General features: G+C 49.0%; 2 protein-coding genes and 2 pseudogenes across 21 annotated transcripts in view; 1 reads left to right on the top strand and 3 right to left on the bottom strand.

Moving 5' to 3' along the window:
* Positions 1–420, bottom strand: part of Atg16l2 (autophagy related 16 like 2) — a 47,965-nt gene extending 47,545 nt beyond the window's left edge. For all 19 annotated transcript variants that reach the window (XM_087211899.1, XM_087211898.1, XM_087211897.1 and 16 more), the window contains exon 1: positions 266–420. In XM_087211899.1, the coding sequence (XP_087068025.1) occupies positions 266–392 (127 nt within the window). In that variant the 5' untranslated portion in view covers positions 393–420. The remainder of the gene's footprint in view (positions 1–265) is intronic.
* On the top strand, positions 391–6,181 carry LOC110345568 (uncharacterized). Of its 2 annotated transcripts, none has more exons than XM_087211923.1 (2): positions 391–817; positions 1,418–6,181. In XM_087211923.1, exons 1-2 carry the CDS (start codon positions 391–393, stop codon positions 1,453–1,455), a joined length of 465 nt encoding a protein of 154 aa, XP_087068049.1. In that variant the 3' UTR covers positions 1,456–6,181. The 2 variants fall into 2 exon arrangements, with proteins under 2 accessions (XP_087068049.1, XP_087068048.1); XM_087211922.1 differs by having other exon boundaries at positions 391–874.
* Positions 6,182–9,973: 3,792 nt separating this feature from the next.
* On the bottom strand, positions 9,974–10,844 carry LOC110345571 (adenosine receptor A2b pseudogene; annotated as a pseudogene).
* An 11,644-nt stretch (positions 10,845–22,488) lies between these two features.
* On the bottom strand, positions 22,489–23,376 carry LOC147828034 (uncharacterized; annotated as a pseudogene).
* Between the last annotated feature and the right edge of the window lie 49 nt (positions 23,377–23,425).

Here is a 23,425-nt window from a genome sequence, read left to right as displayed (position 1 = left end):
GGCAAAGCCAAGCCTTGAGGGATACCAGGAGGGGTCTCTGCGTCCAGGAGGGAGTTAGCAGCAGAGCCTGTATTGGAAGAGGCAGGAATTCCGTCCTCTAGGAAGTGAGGAGTAGCGGACAGGTTCGAGGCACAAGGCACAGGGCCTCGGAAGCGAGAAGGCGCTGGGGCACTTGAGGCGCAGAGCAGCAAGACAAACCCGCGCCCTGCTCCTGGAGCCCCGTCTCCTCCACGCCACCTTCGAAGGCCCCCCAGGACGCACTCACAGGCCGGCACCAGCTCCAGGAAGAGCGCCTTTTGTGTGCGGTCCCGCTGCCGCAGCTCCCGCATGATGTGACGTTTCCAGAGGGCAGCTGGGGCGTCAGGGACGCTGAGGCCCCCGGACCCCGCCATGGCCGCCGTCTTCCACTCGCTCGGTGCGCGCTCCAGCCGGAGAAGGCAAGTACCAGAGGGGCGGGGCCGCGCGGGGATTCCCCTGGTAGTACCAAGCGTGCGCACGGGGGAGCGCTCCACTCGGGCTTGGGAAAGCCGCCTCGGGTCTACGCCGCTGAGGCCCACCAAATCGTTTACCTCGGAGGGGCTCCCGTCGGTGTCTGGGGTGATTGATACGAGGGGCTCAGGGTCGGAGCCTCCGAGGCGGCCTCCCCCTCGCCGGCTGGTGCGCTCCGCAGGCGGGGCCACTAGGCCCAGGTCCTTAACCCCACAGCGCCCGGCCCAAGCTTCAAAGAAGATGCTCTCCCGTGTCCCCACGCTCCAGTCAGAAATCCGGACTCCGGATCCGGACTCCGAGAGAACACAGACACCACAAGGCACATGCGGTATGACAAAAGCACAGAGGCAGAATAGATTGAAGAGAAGAGACTTTCTTTCCGGAGGTGATGGCATTAAGTTCGGTGAAATCAGAGCTGGCCATAGGGAAAGAAAAGGGGACTCTAAACTACAGTAAAACCCAGTCCAGGGCCGGGGATGTAGCTCAGCGGCACAGCACCTTCCTGGCAAGCACGAGGCCCTGAGTTCGTTTCCCGGTACCAAAAAAAAGAAAAAAAGAAAAACCCAGTCCAGGCGTTCAAAGACAGAAAAATTCCCAGCAGGTTCGGAGCTGCAAGGACAAGGGAGGGCTGCTAGAACAGCCTATGGGAAGACTGGTGGAGCAGGGCTTAAAGGGCTCAGTTGGTAGCAGGAAAATTTAGAGTAAGTCCCTAAGAGTAAAAGGGATGCTCCTGGTTTTATTTGGAAACCCCTAGCCCAGAAGAGAGGAAGGACTTGGTTGCCTGAGGTTGCAGGGAGTGGGTGCTGAGCTGGCCAGCAGCCCAGTGTCCTGGCTCAGTATCCTGACTCAGGGCCCAGTGATTCCCATCTTTGGGCAGCCTCTGGAGGAGCAATCATGGGTTGCAGGGGAACTGTTTCTGTTTCTAAAGGTGCCTGTCCAGAGCTCTACAGACTCAGACTGGGTTGAGAAATGAAAGAAGAGATCACACTGTCCCAGCATAACCCTGAGGAGCCCTGAGGAACCCTGGGGCAGGCCCAGGAAGTTCTGCTCTTCAAGTAAAGGTCGACCTGGCCACCGCCAGAAAAGAAGAGAAACTGGGCAACGAGGAGCAGCCTTTCAGGTCCTGCAGGTTACAGGTCTGCTGTGATTCTGGTGGGGATGGGTCACAAGACTTGGAAAGCATTAAAGCCAATGATACCCAAGGACAGTGTACCCTCCTCTGCTTTGAAACAACAGTGAACAAATGGCCTACACTGTCATTGCCTTGGACCTTGATGGCCTTTGCACATGCTGTGTCTGATGTTTGCAACACTTTCCACTCAAATCAGCCTGGTTCTCCTCATGAATCATCTCCAGGGACACTTCCTTGCCCCTGCACTTAATTAAGGCTTCTGTGACACAGTCTGGGGTCCACAGCCCTACACATCCTCTAACATCACAATCAGCACACCAACCTACTATGGTCCATGGGTTCTCTTTGGGACAGGGCCTGGTCCCAAGTATCCCGGGCCAGCCCAGGCCCTGCCTGTTGAAGAAATAATTTCTGTTGCAGGTGGGTGATATAAATTTACCAGAAAGCATATCTGGAGATGGGCATAGTGCTGTGGAGACCCAGGGCCAATTGGTAACAGTGATGAATTCACTTTAGGGATTCCCTGATTTGCTCAGATGCTTGGGCTGTGTGCCTTGGAAAATGACTGTGCCCAGCTATGAAATATGGCATGCTGTTTCTCTCAGGTGAGAAGTTATATTGGGAGCAGTTTTTCCTAAATCTTTTTTGACTCATGGACCACTATTTAAATGATTTTTTTTAAATAGTACAGGGGATTAAACCCAGGGCTTTCCCACTGAGCTACGGCCCCAGGCCATTTTTTAATTTTTTTATTTTATTTTGAGACAGGGTCCTGCTCAGTCACTAAGTTGCCCAGGCTGGCCTCCAGCTTGCAGTCCTTCTACCTCAGCCTCCCACAGACTGTGATTACAGACCTGTGGCATTTGGCCTAATTTTATCTTTTTTAAATAGTGTATGAGGAAAAAATAATTGACTGACTAAATATTTATTTTGTCTTTAGAACATGAAAGACTGTATTATGAGGCTCACTTCAGCCAGGTGCGATGATGCATATGTGTAATCCCAATTTACTCAGGACAACCAGTGCCGGTGCAACCAACAAAGGTGCTGGCCAGCCCAAGCCACTCATTTTTATTAGCAGTCAATTGGGGTAAAGGTAACCTATGTGAAAGGGCAGGACCACATGTGGTTTTTATGGAAATTAATGTAAACAAGGCTCTTAAAGGACAAAACAAAGCATTCTCAATTAGGAACAGAATAGACAAAATATATGGTTGCAATTAGAACACTGTTCTTCTAGTTAGAAAGTTTTAGTTCTGGGAATGGAATTTGGGTGAAAGTTATTCTGACCTGGCCACATAGGCTTCAGCCAGACTCACTTCTAAAAACAAGCCAATTGTGGGGTTAACTCTACAGCCTGCTTTGGGAATAATCAATATTGCAGTCTCCCGCAGTTAGGTATTTCCTAGAAGCAAGAAAATTGTTCAAAATTTTAGTCAAAACAGTGTAGTACTGGCATAAGGGTAGACATAGCCCAGTGGAATAGAATTGAAACCCAGAAATAAATCCATATATATATGGCCAATTGATTTTTTACATAATGCTGTAATGTTTAATTTTCAGTGTCAACTGGACTGGATTAAAGATTCATAAATAGCTAGTTAAGCATTTTTTCTGGGTATGTCTGTGAGAGTGTTGATGAAAAAGAGTGGTGTCATAGTCACTTTCTCATCACTGAGACACAGTACCAACACCCACAACTTAAGGGAGGAGAGGTTTATTTTGGCTCACAATTTGTAGAGGTTTCATATTCTGCTGGTTGCAAGGCAAGATGGCATGGCAGAGGGGCATTGCATCCAGGAAGTAGAGAGAAATAAGGGTAGAGCCAGGGAGGGAGATATGCCCTGGGTTCAATCCCTGGCACTAAAGAAAAACAAAAAAGAATGAAGTTCTGATACAATATGGATGGACCTTGAAAATATATGCTAAGTAAAATAAGACATAGAAGGGCAGATATCATATGATTCCAGTTGTGTTAAATATATAAAATAGGCAATTTCACGGAGACAGAACATAGACTAAAGGTTACTAGTAGGTAGGGGGTAGGGAGAGGGAGGAATTATTGCTTAATATTTACAGAATTCCTGTTTGGGGCAGTGGAAAAGGTTTAGTTATCTAAACCTAAACCTGGGAGACTGAAGCAGGATGATTGCAGGTTTGAGTCCAGCCTGGACAACTTAATGTCTTAGCGAGACTCTATTTCTAAAACAAAACAATCAAAACAAACATTTAAAAGGGGCTTAGAATGTAGCTCAGTGTGAAGGCCCTGGGTTCAATCCCCTGGTACCAGAGGAGGAAGGCTAAAAATAGTCGTGATGATGTATGACATTGTGAATGGAATTAATTTCACTGAACTGTATACTTTAACGTGGCTAAAATGACAATTTTTATATTATCTATATTTTGACACAATTTTTTCTAAAAACCTAACCCTGCTAAGCATGGTGGCACATGCCTATAATCCCAGCGCTCAGGAGACTGAGACAGGAGGATTACCAGCCTGGGCTACATAGTTCAAAGCCAGCCTGAACTGCTAGTGAGACCCTGTCCCACCCCCCACCCCCCAAAAAATAAAAATAAAAACCTAACCCTAACCCTCTTTATCCGGGATCTATGTGAGCCATTAACCCTTAGGCCAGCTTTCTTCATGGTACTGATTTATTTAGCCAGAGGGTACAGCCTGCTTACACCCAACTTCCCCTCAGCCAAGAGAGACCAAAGAGCTTGTGGGATGCCCCTGCTCACAGCCTCTATCTTCAGGTTAATAAAAACAATGAGTCCCCCAGGTCTGGGAAGGGTTAGGAAGGGTCAAGAAAGGAGTGGTAAAGAGGCTGAAAGTTACAGAGCATTTGAATTCAAATCATTCCTCTGGACTAGGGAAAAGAGGCAGCAGACTAAGGTAGAAGGGATTCTGGAGGGGGACATTATAGTCCCCCAACCCCAAAGCTCAGAGTAGAAGGAGGGAGAACAAGGGAGCAGAGTGTGTATAATTTTTGTCTTTTATTTTTGGAATATAGCAGTATCTGGCAGCAGTCAGGGAACAGTATGGTGGGGAAAGGCATCTGATGAGGCCCCATTGTGGCAGAGGGTGGGAAAGAGAGAGAACCTCTGCTTTGGAAGGCAAGGAAACAGGCAGAAACTGGTTGCCACTTCAAGTCACTAGCTGGGCCCATTCATTCCTCCCACAATCCTGACCCACCCTCCTCTGGACTCATCTTTTCTCAAATTCTTCCCCTCCATGGAGTGAGAAATAGCTCCACCTGCCACAGCCAAGAGGTGAATTCTGAGCACTCACCATGGGCACTTTATGGACATAAAATACTTCTTATGGTGGAGCCAGATAACTAGGGCACCAGAGCAGTGGTGGGAGATGTGAGGCTTAGAGGAATCACAGGCTTAATAGAGTCCAAGTTCCCCCTGCCCACCAGCTGGACCATGCCTGAATCTCCACACCCTATCTGTACCTCCCCAGCTGACCTCTTGGCTACAGGCAAGAACCTAGAGGATGTCAGGAGAGGAGAGTATAGAATCATGCAGCAAAAGCATCACTGTAAGAAAAACCAGCAGTTATAGGCTGGTTGAAACAGTACTGAATTGAAGTAAATTCCATCCTGGAGAGCAGACCTGCAAGGCTTGTTGCTCCTGAGAGCTTGTCTCCTGCTTGGACCAGGCTATGGAAGGTGTGAAGGTGCACAGCCACCCTGGGAGGTGATGCTGGTGAGCTTAAGCCTCTTACTCCTGTTCTCATAGTGAGAAAATGAGATAAGGTGTTTCACAAAGCAATGAGAGGGAGCTGCTAAGCTTTAAAACCCACCTCCCATTCAGCAGCTATGTTAACCTCTCACCTCTCCTCTCTGGCCCAGTTCTTTATCCTTCCTTCTGCCTCATCCCAGAACAAGACACAACTGCCTATCAACACTTGCATTTCCTTGGTGGAAGGAGAGGAGCAGAAGAATGAAGAAGAGAAGATTCACCCTCCAATGACAGGGTGGAGGCTGGACAGAGGGCATCAGGGAGCTTCCCTCTACAGAGTCTAGAGAGCTAGAACATTAAACATGGGGGACACTTAAAAAATTACCCCTGTAGTACCATCAAAGACCTTTGCAGGAAAGGAGAGGGGTTTCTTTCATGAATATGAATCTGAGTTGAAGTCTCGGTGCCCTGTTCATCCCTATCCCCAAAATGCATGGGATAAAGAACCTTGGGGCACATAGCCCAGCAACCAAGCTGGCACTGCCCCCCCTTGTATGTATGGACCTGGCCAGTGGCCCCTCTGAACATATTGTTAGTGTGATTGTTTGCTTTGTTTATTTGTTTGTTTTCTGGTACCGGAGATCGAACTTGTGCTTGCAACCTTGTGCTTTTGAGGCTGGCACAGTGCCACTGAGCTAAATCCCTGGCCCTGCTTTGTGTATTTGTTAAAAAATAAATAAAAGTGGTGGTGATGGCACACAACTTTGTGAATGTAGCCAGGGATTTAGCTCAGTGGTTCCAGCGCCTGCCTGGCAAGCGCAAGGTCCTGAGTTCGATCCCCGGTACCAAAAAAAAAAAAAAAAAGAACACTGTGAATGTAACTAATACCACTGGACTGTATAGTTCAAAATAGTTTAAATGACAAGTTTTTGTTAATGATATTTGCACACAATGCTTTTTTTAAAACTCAAGACCTAGGTATGGTGGTATACAACTATCATCCTATCTACTCCAGAGGATTATTTGAGCCTAGGAATTCAAGGTCAACCTGGGAAATGTATCAAAACCCTGTCTTAGACAGATAGATGGATGATACATAGATAGATAGATAGATAGATCTGCAAACATGTATTGATAAAAATTTTAAACTAACCACATCACTCAAAAAAGAAACACAAAGAAGTTAAAAGAGAAGTAATAGACAAAGAGAGGGCTAGAAGTAGAGCTCAGTGGTAGAGCACTTGCTCAGCGTATGCAAAGGCCTGGGTTCCATCCCCAGCACCCCCTCAAAAAAAAAAGAAGATGGGGAGAAAATACTTGCAACATACATATCAAAATAGTAAAATTCCAGAAGTCACAAATAACTTCCACAAATCAATTAAATATGATCCCATTATAAAAATGCAGAGTGGCTTTTATCAGAAGAAAAATCATTTACAAAAAGTAGAAACTAAGTTCGATCCCTGGTACCAAAAAAAAAAGTAAAAACCACATAATTAATGACTTGTAAGTTAAAATACAAATGAGGTCATTTTTCACTCATTTGATTGGGAAAAGTTAAGAAATTTATTATTCAAAGTTGATGAGGTTGTAAGGAAACAGCATCCATCATTCACCATTGGTGACAAGTAACCTGGTTTAATATCTTGGGCAGATAGTTGGCTGTATCTGATATATTACACATACTGCTGGATCCAGCAGTTGCCAGTGTCAGATAGGATGGTTACTTTTATCACAGTGTATCCATAAGATAGAATCCAATTCAGTCCACGGGCGCAGCTAGATCTGAGTGTCCTGACATTGGAAATACATGTCTAAGGTACTTCATAATACTGCTCTCTGCTTCCAAGGTGGTGCTTTTCCTCTGCATCCTCACTTAGAAGAGGGCAGGGAGCACTAAGGGGCACTGATCTCATTTATGAAGTTGGAAACTTCATCACTTAATCGTTCCCAAAGGCCCCACCAGGCACTTCTGTCATTGTGTATTAGGTTCCAGCATACGAAGCTTGAGGGGAATGCCAGTATTCACACTGTGGCCCAAGCCAGTGTACCTGCACACCACATGTATTCACTAGTGACTAGTATTCTAAAGGGAAAACAGAATTTGGAATGGCATCAACTGAAACTATACCCCTCCTCCCACCAAGGGGAGAAACGTGATTTCAACATCATTTAATATTGGCTAATGTAAAAAAAGATGCTTTAAGATTGGCAAGAAAGGGCAAGATGGCCCCCATATTATTCTAAAAGTCAGGTCCCAGTTATGTGAATAAGAGGAATACAAATCTCTTCAGTAGAGGAGATGTGGCAGAAGTGGAGTAGGATGAAGTGGCAAGAGGGTGTTTCACAGGACTTCAAGCCCTCATGTTGTTGAAGTGTGTTTGGTTTCAAAGTGTTGGAGAGGCTGGGAGCATAGCTCAATGGCAGCTGAGCATGCATGAGGCTCCATCTGATCCCCAGCATTGCAAAAGGAAACAAGTTTGAGAGAAACACTGTTAGGGACAGCCAAAGAGATGCTTCCACCCACAGTGGTCACCCTCTCTACCAGCAGCAGACGAGCCACTCTCTCCCCCGCCTGTGGAGAGCTCTGAGGTGGCCCCTAGAGAAAGCCACCAGGCTCAATGAAGCCAAGTGGCCAGGAAATTTCCAAGCCACCAGAGGAGGCTGGGGACTGGATGAGGGGAGGACACTGACTGGATGGGTTTTGAAGGAGAGGACCATGAGAGATCAGATCAGGAGAAAGGAGAGACAGGTGAGACCTCCACCTTGAGGCTCAACCCTTTGTTGAACGGACAGGCACAAGGGGCAGAGCAAGTCGTGCCTAGTTTCTATGGCCTCCCAACCCCAATCCAGCCAACTTTCTCAGGTTTTAGAACACAAACTAGGGAAAAATAGCCCAGGTGGCCCAGGTGAGGAGCGTCTCCCACCCATGCCACGGCCAGAGGTGGTCAGTGCCTGGTTCTTGGAGTGCGGCAGTGAGTTTTTGATTTGTTTCCAACAAAAGAGTCAAAGAGAATTCAGATTTGAACACACTGAGTTTAAGGTACTTGTGGGTCAATCAGTGGGAGATGGCCTCATGGTGACAGAAAGACCTGAGGGTAGGGACTTGGAGTCAAAAGCACACTTAGGGAAGTGAATGATGTCATCCAAAGAAAGAGTGCAGAGGGAAGAGAGAGCTATGACAAAACCTGGAGGACACCAGTACTTCAGGGTGTCCTAGTGCAGTCAGCCAAAGACCACCAGGAACAAGAACATAGTCTGATGAAGTCAGGTTTATTGATTCCTTGTAATTAGGCAGACAACACACCATAGGAACCCTGGGCCTCCACTAAACACAAAGGAGAAGATAAAGTATTTATAGGCTTTGAGAGAGAGGTGGGTAGTAGGGGAAAGTTTTTTAAATTTTATTTTTATTGCTGGGGATTTAGTTCAATGGTTCCAACACCTGCCTCGCAAGTGCAAGGACCCGAGTTCAATCCCCAGTACCAAAAAAATTTTATTTTTATTTCACCTAATATACACATGGAGTTATATAATTTTACTTAGTAAAAGTTTCACATTCTAGATTCCAACAACTTTGCCAAATGTGAACTTGGGAGATAAATAAACTTCACTACTCGCTCTAGAAAGAGGGATCTGGTAGGAGATGGACCCCATTTCTTCAGTTTTTTCCAGGATAGTTCTCTGTACATGGGAAAGAACAGTTTTACACAATTTTTCTGATGATAATTCTACTTTAAAAACTTATGGGAATATTATTTCCCTAAATTAATTTGACAATTTCTTGATTGAAGAATTGTACTTTTAATGTTCTTGGTCACATTCCTAGGAGCAAGTAGACATTTTTAGTACAACCGATTTTTATTTTTCCATTGGGATAAGTTAAAACATATTTGCATCTTAACAGTTCCCAGTGTCCCACAGTAAAATACTTTGAGTCATTTTCTATCATAACCAAGGCAGAGTAAAAACAAGTCTTTGAGTATCATCCATAGAGTAAGAATAGCAGCATAAAACCATAAAGATATTTATCAATCCTTGATGCCTATTAATATCATACATATGATAGCTAGATATGTGGAGACTCCAGGAAAGTGCTCAAAAGAAGGAGCCCACATACTTGTGAGGTGGTGTTATCTTTCACAATACGATCAGCCAGCCATGGCCTGTCTCTTGTTTATTCTGAGTTTGTGCCTTTTCCTGGAAGAGGCCACTGCCTAGGCCATAGGGCCACTTTGAGAGCAGGCCTTGCACTATACTGCCCACGCTGCCCAGTGCCCTATTATGTGCTAATAGGCATAGATAACAGGATTGACGACTGAATTGGCAGGTGACAGAATGACCATGTTAATTGACCCCTGGGCTTATTCTTGGGTCGAACCAGCTGAAAAAGAGTAACACAGTTGATGGCATGTCCTGGTAACCAGTACAGGCATAGCCACCGTCTTGGGCTAATGGTTCTTCATGCTGTAGGGTGGTCCTTGAGTGGTTTATCAAGTCAGTGTGCTGAAGCTGCTTGCAAGGCCACCGGGAAGATCTTGGTGTATAACAATAGCATTACGAGCAATGGAGACAAGGGAAATCCAATACATTGAAATGTGTTCATGGGGATCGCATTTATATTTATTTATTTGTTTGGTACTGAACTAGGTACTCGCACTAAGTTACCACCCCAGGCCCTTTTTTATTTTTTATTTTGAAACAGGGACTAAGTCACTAAGTTGCTCAGGCTGGGCTCAAATTTGCCATCCTCCTCCTTCAGCCTGCCAGAGTGCTGGGATAGTAGACGTGCACCACCATGCCTGGCTTGGAATCACACTCTTAAAAGACACTCATTACAAGCAGCGGCTTTCATTCATGATTCCATCCCAGGGCTCCATACCATTGTTGGTGTCACTGTCTTTACTGTTCCAGACCAGGAATGAAGTTAATCCAAGGCCTAAGGCAAAGACCCAGATAATCAGCCACTATCCCTCTTGATCAAGGCCCAGTAACCAAAGTTTTATATCTGAGTGAGACATGGATGGCCAGGAACCTGTTCACAACCGCAGGCAGAAAGCTGAAGGTGGAGCTCTGAGGAAGAGCAAGGAAGAGGCCAGGAAGAGGCTGCCGTGGAAGTCAGTGCAGTAACCCAAGCTGATGGTTATGGCAAAGGGGATGGCTAATGGTCCCTCCACTACATTGGCCTCTGCCAGGGACAGCAGGAAGGAGTTTATGGGTGTCTGCAGCAGGCATGATGTGCACACTGCAATGTAGCAGATTGCCCACCACTGAAAGCACAGCAGTGGCCAGCTTGAGTATTAGGTACAGTGTATCCTGAGTCGCCAGTAATTTGGGCCCTGCAGCGCACCTCCCAGCATTGCCTACATGGGCCTTAGCCAACCACATAGACTAGGTAAAACTTAAAGCAATCTTTTGATTGGCACAAAGCAAAGCAGGACAGCATACAAAGGGGCTGACAGCAGGTCTGGACTACTAAGTGGACCCAGGGTCCCTTTTTCTTGGAAATAATAAAGTTAAATAGGTGTGAAATAATAAAGTAAAAATACGTGTGAATGGTCATCTGAGAAATTAAAAACAATCTCACTCCAGAAAGAATGGTTATCAAGAAATCAACCAGGGCCGGGGATTTAGCTCAGTGGTTCCGCCGCCTGTCTCGCAAGTGGAAGGACCGGAGTTCAATCCCCGGTACCAAAAAAAAAAAAAGAAAGAAATCAACCAATAACAAATGCTGGAGGGGCTGTGAGAAAAAGGAACCCTCCTCCATTGTTGGTGGGAGTGCAGACTGGTGCAACCACTGTGGATATCCGTGTGGAGAGTCCTCAAAAAACTAAAACTAGGGCCAGGGATTTAGCTCAGTGGTTCCACCGCCTGCCTTGAAAGCGCAAGGTCCCTAGTTCGATCCCAGTATAAAAAAAAAAACAACCTAAAACTAGAGGCTCCATTTGACCAAGCATTTCCCTTCTTGGTATCTTCCTAAAGGAATTAAAAGCATCATACTACAGTATATATATGTACACCCATGTTTATAGTGGCACAGTTTTTAATAGGTAAATCTTGGAAACAGCCCAAACATCCATCAACTGATGACTGGATAAAGAAAAATGTGGTTTTTTATACAATGGAGTACTACTCTGCCATAAAGAAGGATATGCTTGAGACATGTCTAGCTAAATGGATGCACCTTGAGACCATACTCTGCAGTGAGATAAATTGGACACACATGTTTAAATACTACATTGTTTCTCTGGTGTGAGAAACTGAAAAGGGAAATAGGACCAAAATGTATAATAGGTATTGGGAAATGGGAAGAAAATGTTCAAATGAGAAGGGGAACGAGGAAGAGGGGAGGAGGAAAGGAAAGAAGGAACAAGAAAAAAGAATAGAAGGAAAAGTGGAAACAAAGCTTTGTAAATGAGAGGAAGAGAGGTGGGGGCAGGGGAATAGAAAAAAAAAAGAAGCAAGATATATTATACACAGGTATAAATTCCTTATGATGAATGTTATCATTATATATATCTAAAATGTACCAACGTTTTGCTTCAAAAAAAAAAGAAATATCCAGATTAGAATCCAGTTAGTGAAGCCAGAGTTTCATTCTTGTTCATATAATTTCAAATAGCAAAGTTTCTTATGGCCCTATGATTTTAGAAAACAAGGCTACTCAGTTACTCAAAGCAGGGGGTCATTATGGAGTTTTTTTGGGGGGGTACCGGGGATCAAACTCCGGACCTTGCACTCAAGGTATGCGTCAGAACCATTGAGCTAAATCCCTGGCCCAAGCAGGGGCTCATTATGCCATTTTACAGCTGCCATATGTCCTTGGGGAAAATATTACTTCCTGGTAATTTTACAGCTGGCTTTCTGTGTCTGTTATTCCACCTTAATGAACAGTGGGGCAGATTTTTACAATCTGAACTAATTTTTAGGTATCAAGGGACAAACAATGGAGGAGGGATCTGCTAAAACTGTTAAGAGTAATGAGGGCCAGGGATTTAGCTCAGTGGTGCTCCCACCTGCCTCGCAAGTGCAAGGTTCTGAGCTCAATCCCTGATACCAAAAAAAAAAAAAAAGAGTAATGAGTTGGTAACAAGAAAATGAAGCATGAGCCTCACTAAGCCTGAGGGCAGTGGGATCTGTGGGAGGGTGACTGTTGTGAAAAGGAGAACCAGTCTAGTTTACTGACGGTCCAATAAGGTAGGCCAAGCTACAGATTATGGATTAAAAACAATTAAAGTTAAATTTGATGAGGTAAAAACTTTAATTCCTTCATGGCATTTAGTCATGTGTCAAGTATTCAGAAGTCACCATATTACATACAGATAGCACGGATACAGAACAGTTTTTTTTTAATTTTTTTTTTTTGGTACCAGGGATCAAACTTGGGACCTTGCGCTTGCGAGGCAGGCGCCAAAACCACTGAGCTAAATCCCCGGCCCTGAAATTTTTATTTAATACAGTAAGATGCAAACTGAGAGTCCCAAGCAATGGTCACCTCTTTGAGCACAGCCTGGGAGAAGCGCTGGGGAGGGACTTTGTGGGAGATGCAGACAACTAATCAATAGTATTCAAGGCCAGGAATTTAGCTCAGCGGTTCCGCCGCCTGCCTTGAAAGCGCAAGTTCCCGAGTTCGATCCCAGGTACCAAAACAAAACAGAACAATAGTATTCTAAGTCATCCCTAACAAGGCTAATGCTCCTAGGCCACCTACTGTGTAATTATTGCGTCACTCGAACCCATCGCCCAGGTTGAGTCTTTGGCTCCTTAGCCTCCCAGCGTCTCCCAGCCTCTTCTGCCCTCAAACTCCATCTCCCAACATGCCGCGGGCCCTTCCGCCACTCTGACTCTTGGACTTTCGGAAGTGTGGTTTATACTGCGTTCCAGTCCCAGAAGATCCTACCCGTGAACTACATCGCCCATGCAGCCATGCTTTGGCAGTGCCTGTGGGATTTGCTGCAGCCTTCGTGTTTGCAGTGATGGGAACCAGAAGCTGCACCTGAAGTCGAGTGGAGCAGTGGCAGATGCTGGAATGGGGGTTGAGGGGGACGATGGCGACCGTGCGACGTCTCCTTCCGCTACTCAGATTCCTGCCGCTTAGAGTCTGTGGAGAAGCCTTAACCCACGCAGAGGAGACTGAGGCCCCATGAAGCAGTGGTGACAGTAAACCACAACCACTAGGTGGCTAGGAGCCAGGACCGCCCCAAAAGCCAGAGTGCAGCGGGGTGGCCTCCTCGAGTAGCGCACGCGCAAATGAGGGGCCTCGCGGCCTCCGTAAATACCAAAGGGCGCCTGCGCAGTTGGAACGTCTCAGGATGGTCGCGCGGGGGCGCCTTAGGAAAGATAACAGCAATCAGCAGTGATGAAGCGGTGCAATCATCATCCCTCTGTAGTTTATGGTTTGCAAAACACAGCCCTTTTTATTGCCTCCCCTCATTTGATCCTCACATTATCCTATTACAAATGAGACAAGTCAGACAAAACCAGAGCCCCAGCGTCACAGAGTGTAACGGTCCAGAGAAGGATCGGGAAGATCCCAGAACTAGCACAATCTCTGTGGTTGGCTTGCTGTGTGACTTGGGTAATTAAGTTCCCTTGGGAAAATAGGCTTTCTAATTTATATATGGGATTACCTTGTTGGGAGGATCAGGTGAGATCCAGTGGTGAAAATCAAGCAGTCTATAAAGGTGAAAGATCATTATAGGTGATTGCAGAGGGACCCATTTCCTCTTTCTTGAAATTACAAAACTGAGGGCCTCAAAAGTAGCAGGGGTTCACCTCAAAACTTAGCAGCCAGGGCCGGGGATTTAGCTCAGTGGTTCCAGCGCCTGCCTCACAAGTGCCAAGGTCCCGAGTTTGATCCCCGGTACCAAAAAAATAAAAAACAAAAACAACTTAGCAGCCAGCGAGGAAGAGATAACGCCTTTGGGCCTGGAGCTCTTCTCTTTGTTTTGTTTGGTTTTGGTTTTGCTTTATCAGACACCACAACGTAGTTCAGGCTGGCCTTGAACTCACTATGTGGCCCAGGCTTGCCTCTAACTCCTGGCAATCATCCTGCCTCAGCCTTCTAAGTGCTGGGAGGTGATACCAGGGCTGGCCTGGGTGATGAGAGGAAGTGAGACTATAGAAACTACTGGAGCAAATGGAGGAGTGAGATGGCACCATAGACGTAACCTGCCGCCTGCAGGATCATGCAGCCCTAACTTTCCTCTGTCCCTTGTAGCAGTGGAGTTGGGCTGTAGCCAGTTATTTCTCTCTGGAATGCTCCTGGGGCTAAGGAACTAGGAGATCTTAATGTTTGGTTGCAGATTAGGACTCTACAGGCAAGTCAGGAAAGGCAGGTTTTTATAGACATAGAAATCCAAGATCCTCCCCACCTACAAGTATCTAATTATCTGGACCTTCACTTATCCATTCTATTTTTTACCCAGGGAAACTGAGGCTTAAGAAGGAAAAGGACTCTCTTAAGGAAACAACAGGAGTTGTGGTAGAGCTGAGCTTGGATAGGGATCTTTCCATTACATGGCAGTGATCAAACATCTTCATCAAACATTTATTGATTGTCTAATATATACTTTGAGAAGAGCTTCTTTAGGGTAGCAAATGGAAGCCAGGATTGCAGTCAGACCTGGTTTCTCCTCAGCCCTCCCAAGTGACTTCATGGTGTGACCCTGGGTGAGTCACTGTCCTTCTCTATGCCTCCAGATGCCTGTAAAGTGAGGGTAGTGAGCCTTATCTAGGACTGTCTTAAGGTTTAGCTATAAATTAACAGTAAAGACCTGTTTAGTGCACAGAACAGTAGTAGGTACATGCTAAGTGCTTACTGGCTACACTGTTCGCTGTTCTTTCGGAAGGCAAGTTGAGGCAGGTGGAGTTATCTTCTAGCCAGACAGGGGTGGAGATGCAGCAGCCCCAGGCTGGCCCATCTCCCTGCTACCTCCACACTGTGCCCCTGTGCCTGCATTTCTGGAAGTCAAGGAAGGACCCAGGCCCCCATCTCCTCCTCTGGCCCCAGGAGCCTGGCAAGGAATAGCTGTCTAAGTGTTGACACCTCCGTGCACATATGATTCTCTTTCCCCGTAACCTGAGGCCCAGAGTTAAGGTGACTCTTGCCCAAATTTGCACGTTGCAGGCCTGGACAAACCAGAACAAGACCTTGGGCTCTTTCCAGCCCCTGCAGGGTGTGGGATTATGCATGAGTTTTTCTCTGCAGTACAGAAGTCTAGGAAGGCTGACAGCAGGTTTTTGTACTGTGTTTACCCTGAATGGAGCAGGCATGGTGGGGAGCCTGAGTGAGAGACAGAACACTGTAGACATCAGATACCCCACCCTTTTTGAAGTTGAACGCCTGGCTCAGTGGTAATTTCAATTTTGGCCCAAGTCTACCTAATGGAAGTCTGGTTCAAACTCATTATTTAAAGAGCGGGGAAGGGAACCCCGGGGAGGTGGGGAGTTCACCTGGAGCTGGAGATAATGGGATACACCCATAATCCCAGCATTCTGGGAGGCTAAGGCAGGAGGGTTGCAGGTTCAAGACCAGCCTGGGAAACTTAGTGAGACCCTGTCACAAAATAAAATTTTTAAAAGGCTGGGGCTGTAGCTCAGTGCAAAGGCCCTTGGTTCAATCCTCAATCCTACCAAAAAAGAAAAAGAAAAAAAAAAATCACCCCACATACACACAAACACCTCACCAAGAGCCCTACACTGAGGATTCTGGTCCAGAATCAAGCTTTCTGATTTCAGATGAGGCTTCTGCTCAGCAGCCCAGCTGTGTTCTGCCTTTCTCCCCTCACTGCTATCACAGTCGTGGTTCAAGTCAGCACTAAACATAGCCACTCCACCCAGGTGTTTGGGCTCTGGTTGGGGGTGAGTAGGAAGGCAGGGAGGCAGAAGTTAAGGAAGGAGGGGCATAGGATCTGGTTGGAGTAAAGCATTCCGAGATCTGACCTGGGGCAAGTGGGAGCAGGGAGCTCTTGGTGTGTGGCTTCTGTGGGATTTTGAGACTTATTAATCAGTCTGAGGCAGCAGAGGATAAAAATACCATGGGAGCACACTCCTGGAGGAGGGAGCAAAGCAGATTCAGGAATGACTCACAGAGCCCAAGTCCTAAATTTAGAAGATACTGAAAGATGCAGCCTTCCCCCAAGAGGACTTGGAGATACCCGCTGACCCAGAGCACCAGGGACTCAGGGCAGGAAGGAGTAGTTGGCAGGAGTTCCCCAAGCAGCAGTGCCACATGGCAGCTGAGCTTGCTGTAGGCCTGTTCCAGGGGCAGATTTTGCTCCCAGAATGAAACTTAACTTGGGGAAAAGCCTTCAGCTCCTTTCTCAGAGGCCCCAGGAAATTCCCTGCACCAGCCTTTCACAACGACCTGGGAAATAGCCCGTGACATCTCAGTACTGTGCTGCCCTCTGGCTGGGCATGGCCAGGCTCCCTGTGTCATACGGCTGTTCTGGTTTCCACGTGTTAGATACTAAGAACGGGGCTCTGTGGACATAAGGAACTAATGCTATTGAGTAAAGGCCTCCTGTAGGGATCCCAGCCAGGTCTCTTTAGCTCCTCTTGGAGTGGAGGGGATGAGCAAGGAGAATAAGATGTCATCATACCACCTCTACTTCACTCTTACAATTATACCCTCCAGGCTCCAGGTTAACCCAGGTCAGAAGAGGGAGGAACAAAGGGAGCCAGACCTGGGGGTAAGGAGGCTCAGGAGACAAGAACTGACGCAGCTGTGGCATTTATTGGTCATTCATTGTGGGCAGGTCCTGAGGTCATTCATTGTGGGCCAGGTCCTGAGTTAAGCACACTGCGTGCAGGAACTCACTACACCTCATTGTAACAACTGAAATCCTCTTAGTCTACCCATCTTAGAAGTAGGACAGCTGAGACACAGAGAGCTTAAGTAACACACTCTAGATCACACACTGAATAAGAGTTTCTAGCCCAGACAGGCTGGCTCCCTGGCCCCAGCCATTTTCCTGGACTGCTGAGCTGGGTACTTTACCTCATCCGCCTAGCCTCCTCATTCATTTTCCCCTGCCCATCTTCCAGTCCCTGGACCCAGAACCCTGGCAGCTGTCCTCTGGACTTTGCAGGCTCCTACTGTCCAGGCACCCCCAGGCTTGGGGGAGGGAGAAATTTACCCCCCCATCACCACATAGGACTTCACAACCTATGGGGCCCTCTCACCTTAGCCTTGTGAGGAGGCCTCTTGAGCACTACCACTCTAACAGGAGAAGGGGCTAGAGAGGTGCAGGTGGGCAGGGCTCATGCAGAACCATGGGGGCTTCCCCTCAGAGAGGGCCCCAGGCCTAGATGACCCCTCACCCCATGTGCTGAGACTCCTGCTGACAATGGTGCCTGAAGGAATTTAGTTCCATTGCTGCATGAATGCAGCCCTGGAACTCCCTAGCAGAGGTACTGGATCCATCTGCCTACTGCAGGCTCTCTCATGCCCTCTGTGCATTTTTTTGGAGACAGAGTCTTGCTGTGTAGTTCAGGCTGACTTTGAACTTACAGTGATTCTCCTGCCTCAGTCTCCCCGCTGCTAGGATTACAGGAGTGTGCCACCACACCCAACTCTGTCTAGGCCTTCTTCTACCAGGATGAGCAAGAACTCCAGCCCAGGAACAATGGCCCCTTTATGGCAGCCGACAGACACAACTTTCTTTTTCAGTTTCTTTAATCTCAAAGGTGGGTCTTCACTGTCCTGACTCAGAACGGTTTTCTTTCGCCTCCTGGAAGTAGAGAGGCCTCTGGGGAGAGATCAGGATCACTCTTTGGGTGTTGGGAGAGATCAAGGGTCCACTCCAGAAACCCCCAAGCTGTTACTGTTGCTGAGGCTTTGTTGGCCTGAGTGCTGTGGGTAGACCCGGGGTCCTTGGACACCCTCAGGGACAAGACTGGCCCCAGGTAGAGTTTGACTTCCTGTGCCCAGGGTGCCACTTGCTGGGACATCTCAGATAGGTTCTGTCTCTTGTTGGGCTTTATTTCCCTTAGCTGTCCAATGAGGCTAATGGTCTCTGCCCAACCTTCCACATCAGGCTGCTGTGAGGCAGAGACAAAACGAGTAGGAAAGACTTAGCCTGTCCTGTGCCTCTTCACCGAGAGGAGTGCACAGCTGGGTGTGTGAGCACATGTAACAGCTTATCCTGCATCCCCTTAGGTGCAGTGTGCACATTCCCCTGATGTGCCAGCATGCCCGAGTCTGTGTGGGAACTGGTGTGTGGCTGTGTGGTACCTCAGGGTTGTATGACATGGGTGTGTCGGTGCCTCAGGTGTAAGGTTGCCAGATTTAGCAAATATTTGGGATGTGCTTGTAAAAAGTTATGCGTTGCTTGTCTGAAATTACAATTTCACTAACCACCCTGTATTTTTCTCTGGCATCTCACCCTGGTCCTGTGCATGACTATGTACATACGGGTACCTGAGTTGGGGTTCCCCAGGTGTGAGACCTCGATGGTGTGTACCTGTGATAGAACGTCAGGATGTATGTGGTTGTGACAGTGTCACCAGGAGGAGTGAGGATGTGGGTGATGTAACTGGGTGGCTGTAGCTTCCTAGACCTCTAGCAGCTCTCTCAGAGCAGGATTGGGCTGTTTGCTCATGGGGCCCAGTAGGGCCAGGAAACCCACCCTGGCTAAACACGTAGATCCGGATCCATGTGGGACTGGGATATACTCTTTTTTTTTTTTTTTTGGTAATACTATTACTGCCACTGTAAAGGACACATTCCCCTCAAGGCCAAGAACCTTTCCAGGGGGCCCAGGAAACTACCAATCCACTCTGCTGATTCCTGGTGACATCACACAATCACACATCACACTGTCTCATCTTCTAGAACAGTGCCCCCAGGATGCTGCCTGGTTTCTGTGCACAGCCTGGGAATCTGCTCCACCCAAATTGGCACACAAAGTAATGCTCAAGGGGGGCGGGGGGGAGAAGGGGTGACTGGGGACCTTCTCATTTCCCAGAGGGGCAATCAAGGCACCATCTGTCAGTCTGGCTAGATGGTGAATAGGGGTGGCACCTAGGAGCAAGTCAAGTCATGCAGGCCTCTCACTGCCCAGGACACTGGACAGGGTGGGAGGCGCTAGGGGGAAGCTGAGAGAAGGTGGTGACTGCACTAAGCTCCTGAAGGTACGTGGAAGGGGTGGTGTGTGGAACGGGGGGTAGGATCCTCAAGTTAGAAACCAGGAGACTTGGGTTTGGGCCTGTGTTCTCCATCCGAGGGGTGGGGCCAGATAACATTAGGTCTAGTGAGGGGCCTTCAGGGAGCATTAAATACTATGGTAGTCAAGGCATGGCTCCAGGCAGGTGCCCTTAGTGCTGTTCCAACAGCCATCTGGGACAGTGAGCACTCTGGTGGGAATCTCTCTGAATGACCCCCTGAGCCCCATATCTAGAGTCATGGTGCTGAGAAACTAGAAGTCCTCCGGCAAGCTCTGACTTTCTGTGTGATTCAGGGCCCTCCCACGGCCTCAGCTGCTCTCTTTGCCTCTGCAAGGAGCACATGTAAGACCCAGGCTTGCTCAGCGCCCTGGGTAATGGTTCCTCACACTCCCTAGATGCTTCTCAGTTTGCTAAGCACCTTCTTGTACACGCTCTCACCTTCTACACCCATCCTTGCTCCTGCTGAGTGATGCCCTTTCTGGAGCTGGGACCCAGAGAGGAGCCAGACCTGGGCTCTGCCCTGGGGCTCACAGAGGCACCTTCATCCATGGACAGTAGGGGCAGAGGGCTGAATGGGAAGAGCAGAGGTCAGGCTTTCCTAGCGTTTTCTACTGTTTAATCTTTCATGAGAATCTTACCGACCATATCAAGATGTTACCTTAGTACTTTTTGTTGGAACCACAGTTTTGATAATACATTCTGCCCTGCCCTGCCCCACCCTCCAGTTATATTTTGGGTTACTTATCTAGAAGTGTAATTGGCACCTATACAATTGTTCATTGCAGCAGTTCTCAAAAGGTATTATCATTCCAGATGAGGAAACATGCTCAGAGAGGGCATGTCACCTGCTTCTAGTTACATAGCTGGGAAATGGTAGAGCCAGGATTTGAACCCAGGTCTTTTGCCAGGCAGTGGGAAACAGGGGTGGCTTACTGGTAAGATTACTTTCCAGACCCTCAGACCATCTCCCACTCCTCCTGGGTCACTTGTCTACCCTCTTGCAGCAGGCCCTTATCTCTGCTGCTCAGGGGTGTTGTGAGACAGGGTTGTGGATCTACTTGTCATGTTCAAGAGGCTGTCAAGAGCAGTGGAGCCTGGGATGCCTGAATTCCTGGGGGAGGGGGCTTGTAAGGGCAAATGAATGAGTAAGATGGCCCATCCCCTGGCCAGCTAATCTGGTCTGAATCCAAGACACAGAGATGAGCCCAGCATGGCTGCCTGAGCCCAGGGGTGTCAGGACACCCACCTTTACTGACTCAAGACCCAGAAGATTCATTTTGACTAAGTGGTGTTTGAATGTGAGCGATGATTTGGCTCCTGCCATCTATACTGCCCCAGGTTTGTCTCTCAGATTGCCAGCCCTCTGGGGTGGGGAGGTTGTTCTGCCAGTTTGCATCACCACCTCCTGCTGACACCTAGCCTTATCTTCTTTCCCCTGGACTGAGTGGTGAGCATGAGAGGTTTAGTACTTTGCACCCTCCTGTTCACCAGGATGGGTGTTACTGGGGCCCTAAAGGCAGGAACTACCAGGCCCATGCTGCCTTCTTTTTTCCATGTGGCCGATGCCAGAGGCTATGGTTTGCAAAGCGGCCTTTGGCTTGGTGGGGTCACCTTTGGATGTCCCATCAGCGTGGAAGTGATAGTGTCAGAATAGGATCACAGAGGCCCAGAGAAGGCAATGACTCATGTAGAGTTGGGCCGGGGCAGAAGAGGTAAGCCAGTCAGAGCCTGGGCCTGCCCAGCTGAGTGCCAGTCCCCCTGCCACCTACTCATTCCCAGACACTTCTAAAGAGTGTGGGTGTAGAAGGGGGGTGATAATCTGATTCCACTTCCCACATTGCAGATGAGAGGCATGGAGATCTAAGGCCATCACATAGACCTCACAGGGACCTACAACTCATTTTACAGGATTCACTTTGCAGAATGCCCTTTGGGATCCCTTGCTATCATGACTCTCTGCTCTCCCCAGCTCATTTTAAAAATTCAGCCTGATTTACATCTCAGAGCCCTGAGCACTTCAGGAAGAAACACCTCTATTTGTGAACCCACCATGCAGACTCCTCAGTTTTCTCTTAGAAAAGCTGTAAGAAAAGCTGTTCCACCTCAGATCTCTGGATGACAGAGGCTAGGAGGGGCCTTTTGATTCCTTCTTTCTGTACATGGGAAACTAAAGCCCAGAGAGAAGGGGAGCAGCTGGGCAGAGCAAGGAGTCCTGGGTAGAGGAGGCTGAGACCTGGCCTTTGATCATATGGCCATGGATTCATGCTAACCCTGAGCCAGTGGCAGGTTCTTATTGGGCCCTATTACTGCCCATCCAGAGGATCTCACTACAGCTCTCCCTGACCTCTGTGGCCCAGAGCCAGTCACAGGGACAGGCCGCCACACTCATCCTTGCCTGGCCTCAGAGAAGTTAGTCTCCTGGCCTCAGTTCACAGAGTAGATGGAGGCAGAGCTGGCACTAGGACCCAGAGACCAGGTGGCCACCTCCCAGCCTGGAAGGGGTGGCTGGAATGCTGGCTGACAAATCTTTCCAGAGGCAATGAAGCTCTGGCCAGCTCTGCCTGGACAGGGACAGGGGAGCCCCAGGGCACTAGAGCCTGTTGCACTTTCGGACCTATTCTAGTCCCCAGAAGATTTTTGTGTGCTTTTGAGCTGTTGAACTGGGGGGAGGGGGCAGGCTGTAGACAATGATCCAAGAGTCAGGAAGAGTCCTGATAAAGCTCCCAGGTGGAAATGAGATGGGAGTGGCGATTTTGCCCAGGTCTGGCCATCCTGTGAACCTTGAACCTAGGAGTCGGTTGGGCCAACTTCCTGCTGGGTTTGCACACTCCGCTGGGTTGGTCGTGTTCAGGTTTGGTGTGCCTCTGGGTCATTGGAATAGCAAGCCGTGGGCCCATCTGACTTACTTTGGGGCTCCAATCCCTGCCAGTATGTCTCTTGACTTTCCGTGGGAGCGTGTGCCCACTTTTGGATCTGTGGGATGTTCCAGGAACCATGTGCCTGTGTGTAAATAGGTTGTGGCAGAGGTGTGCACGTGTGGGGGGTGGGCGGGGGGATAGAAGGGGCTTACAGTTAACTTCCAGAATCCCTCTGTAGCACCTCTGCGCGCTTCCTCTGACACCCCTCTTTATCTTGGCCAAGCACTCCTCGCCCAGTCTCGCAGTCTCTCCGCCTGAGGACTGACCCCTTCCCTCGCTGGGTCCCCTCCCGGGGCGGGCGCTAGGACCCGGCGGGGCGGGGCGGGGCGGGGCGGGACTCGAAGCCCTGTCAGCTTTACCTCCGCAGCCTGGAAAATACCGAGCGCGGCGCAAGAGCCGGGAGCCCCGAGCCGAGCCCGGAGGGAGGAGGGGGAAGGGGGGCGGGGGGCGCGGGGCGGGGCCGGGCGGCGGGACCCACTGCTCCTCCCCCCCGAGCCCCCGCGCGGCCCCCGGTCGCCCGGGCGGCGGCGGCGGCGGCGGCGGCGGCGGAGGACGCGCTCGCACACTGGCCCTAGCAGCCCCGGCGGAGCGGCGGGCACAGGTGAGCGACCCGGCGCCGCCGCTCCCAGCGCGCATCCCGCGCCCGCGCCGCTGCGGAGTTAGTTGAGCCGGTCTGGCCGTCGCTGCGCGGAGCCCCCGCCGGAGCTTCCGTCACCTCGGATCCTCCAGGTCCCGACGGGCTCCAGTGGGCCACCCGCACCAGATCCGCAGCCCCCACGGAGGTCCGGAGTCGCTCCTCGGGGGTGGCCCCGTGACTGACCTGTGCCCGTTTGCCCCGCTCGGGGAAGGGGAGCCCTGGCCACCTCCAGCTCTCTCCACCAGTCCAGGACCCCGGGAAGCCCCACCCGCAACCCCAGCTCACTGACTCCCGTCCCCAAACCGGTCTTGCAGGTCCCAGGAAGGTGGCGTCAGCATCTGCAGCCGCGTCGACGTAGTCGGAACCTCCACGGAGGACCCAGGAGAG

This window comes from Heterocephalus glaber, unplaced genomic scaffold, assembly GCF_053883595.1.
Source record: "Heterocephalus glaber isolate CG9 unplaced genomic scaffold, H.glaber_assembly_v1.0 deba00001428, whole genome shotgun sequence".
NCBI lineage: Eukaryota > Metazoa > Chordata > Mammalia > Rodentia > Bathyergidae > Heterocephalus > Heterocephalus glaber.
Note: the sequence above shows the minus strand (reverse complement) of the source record. Positions and strands in the feature narration are given on the sequence as shown.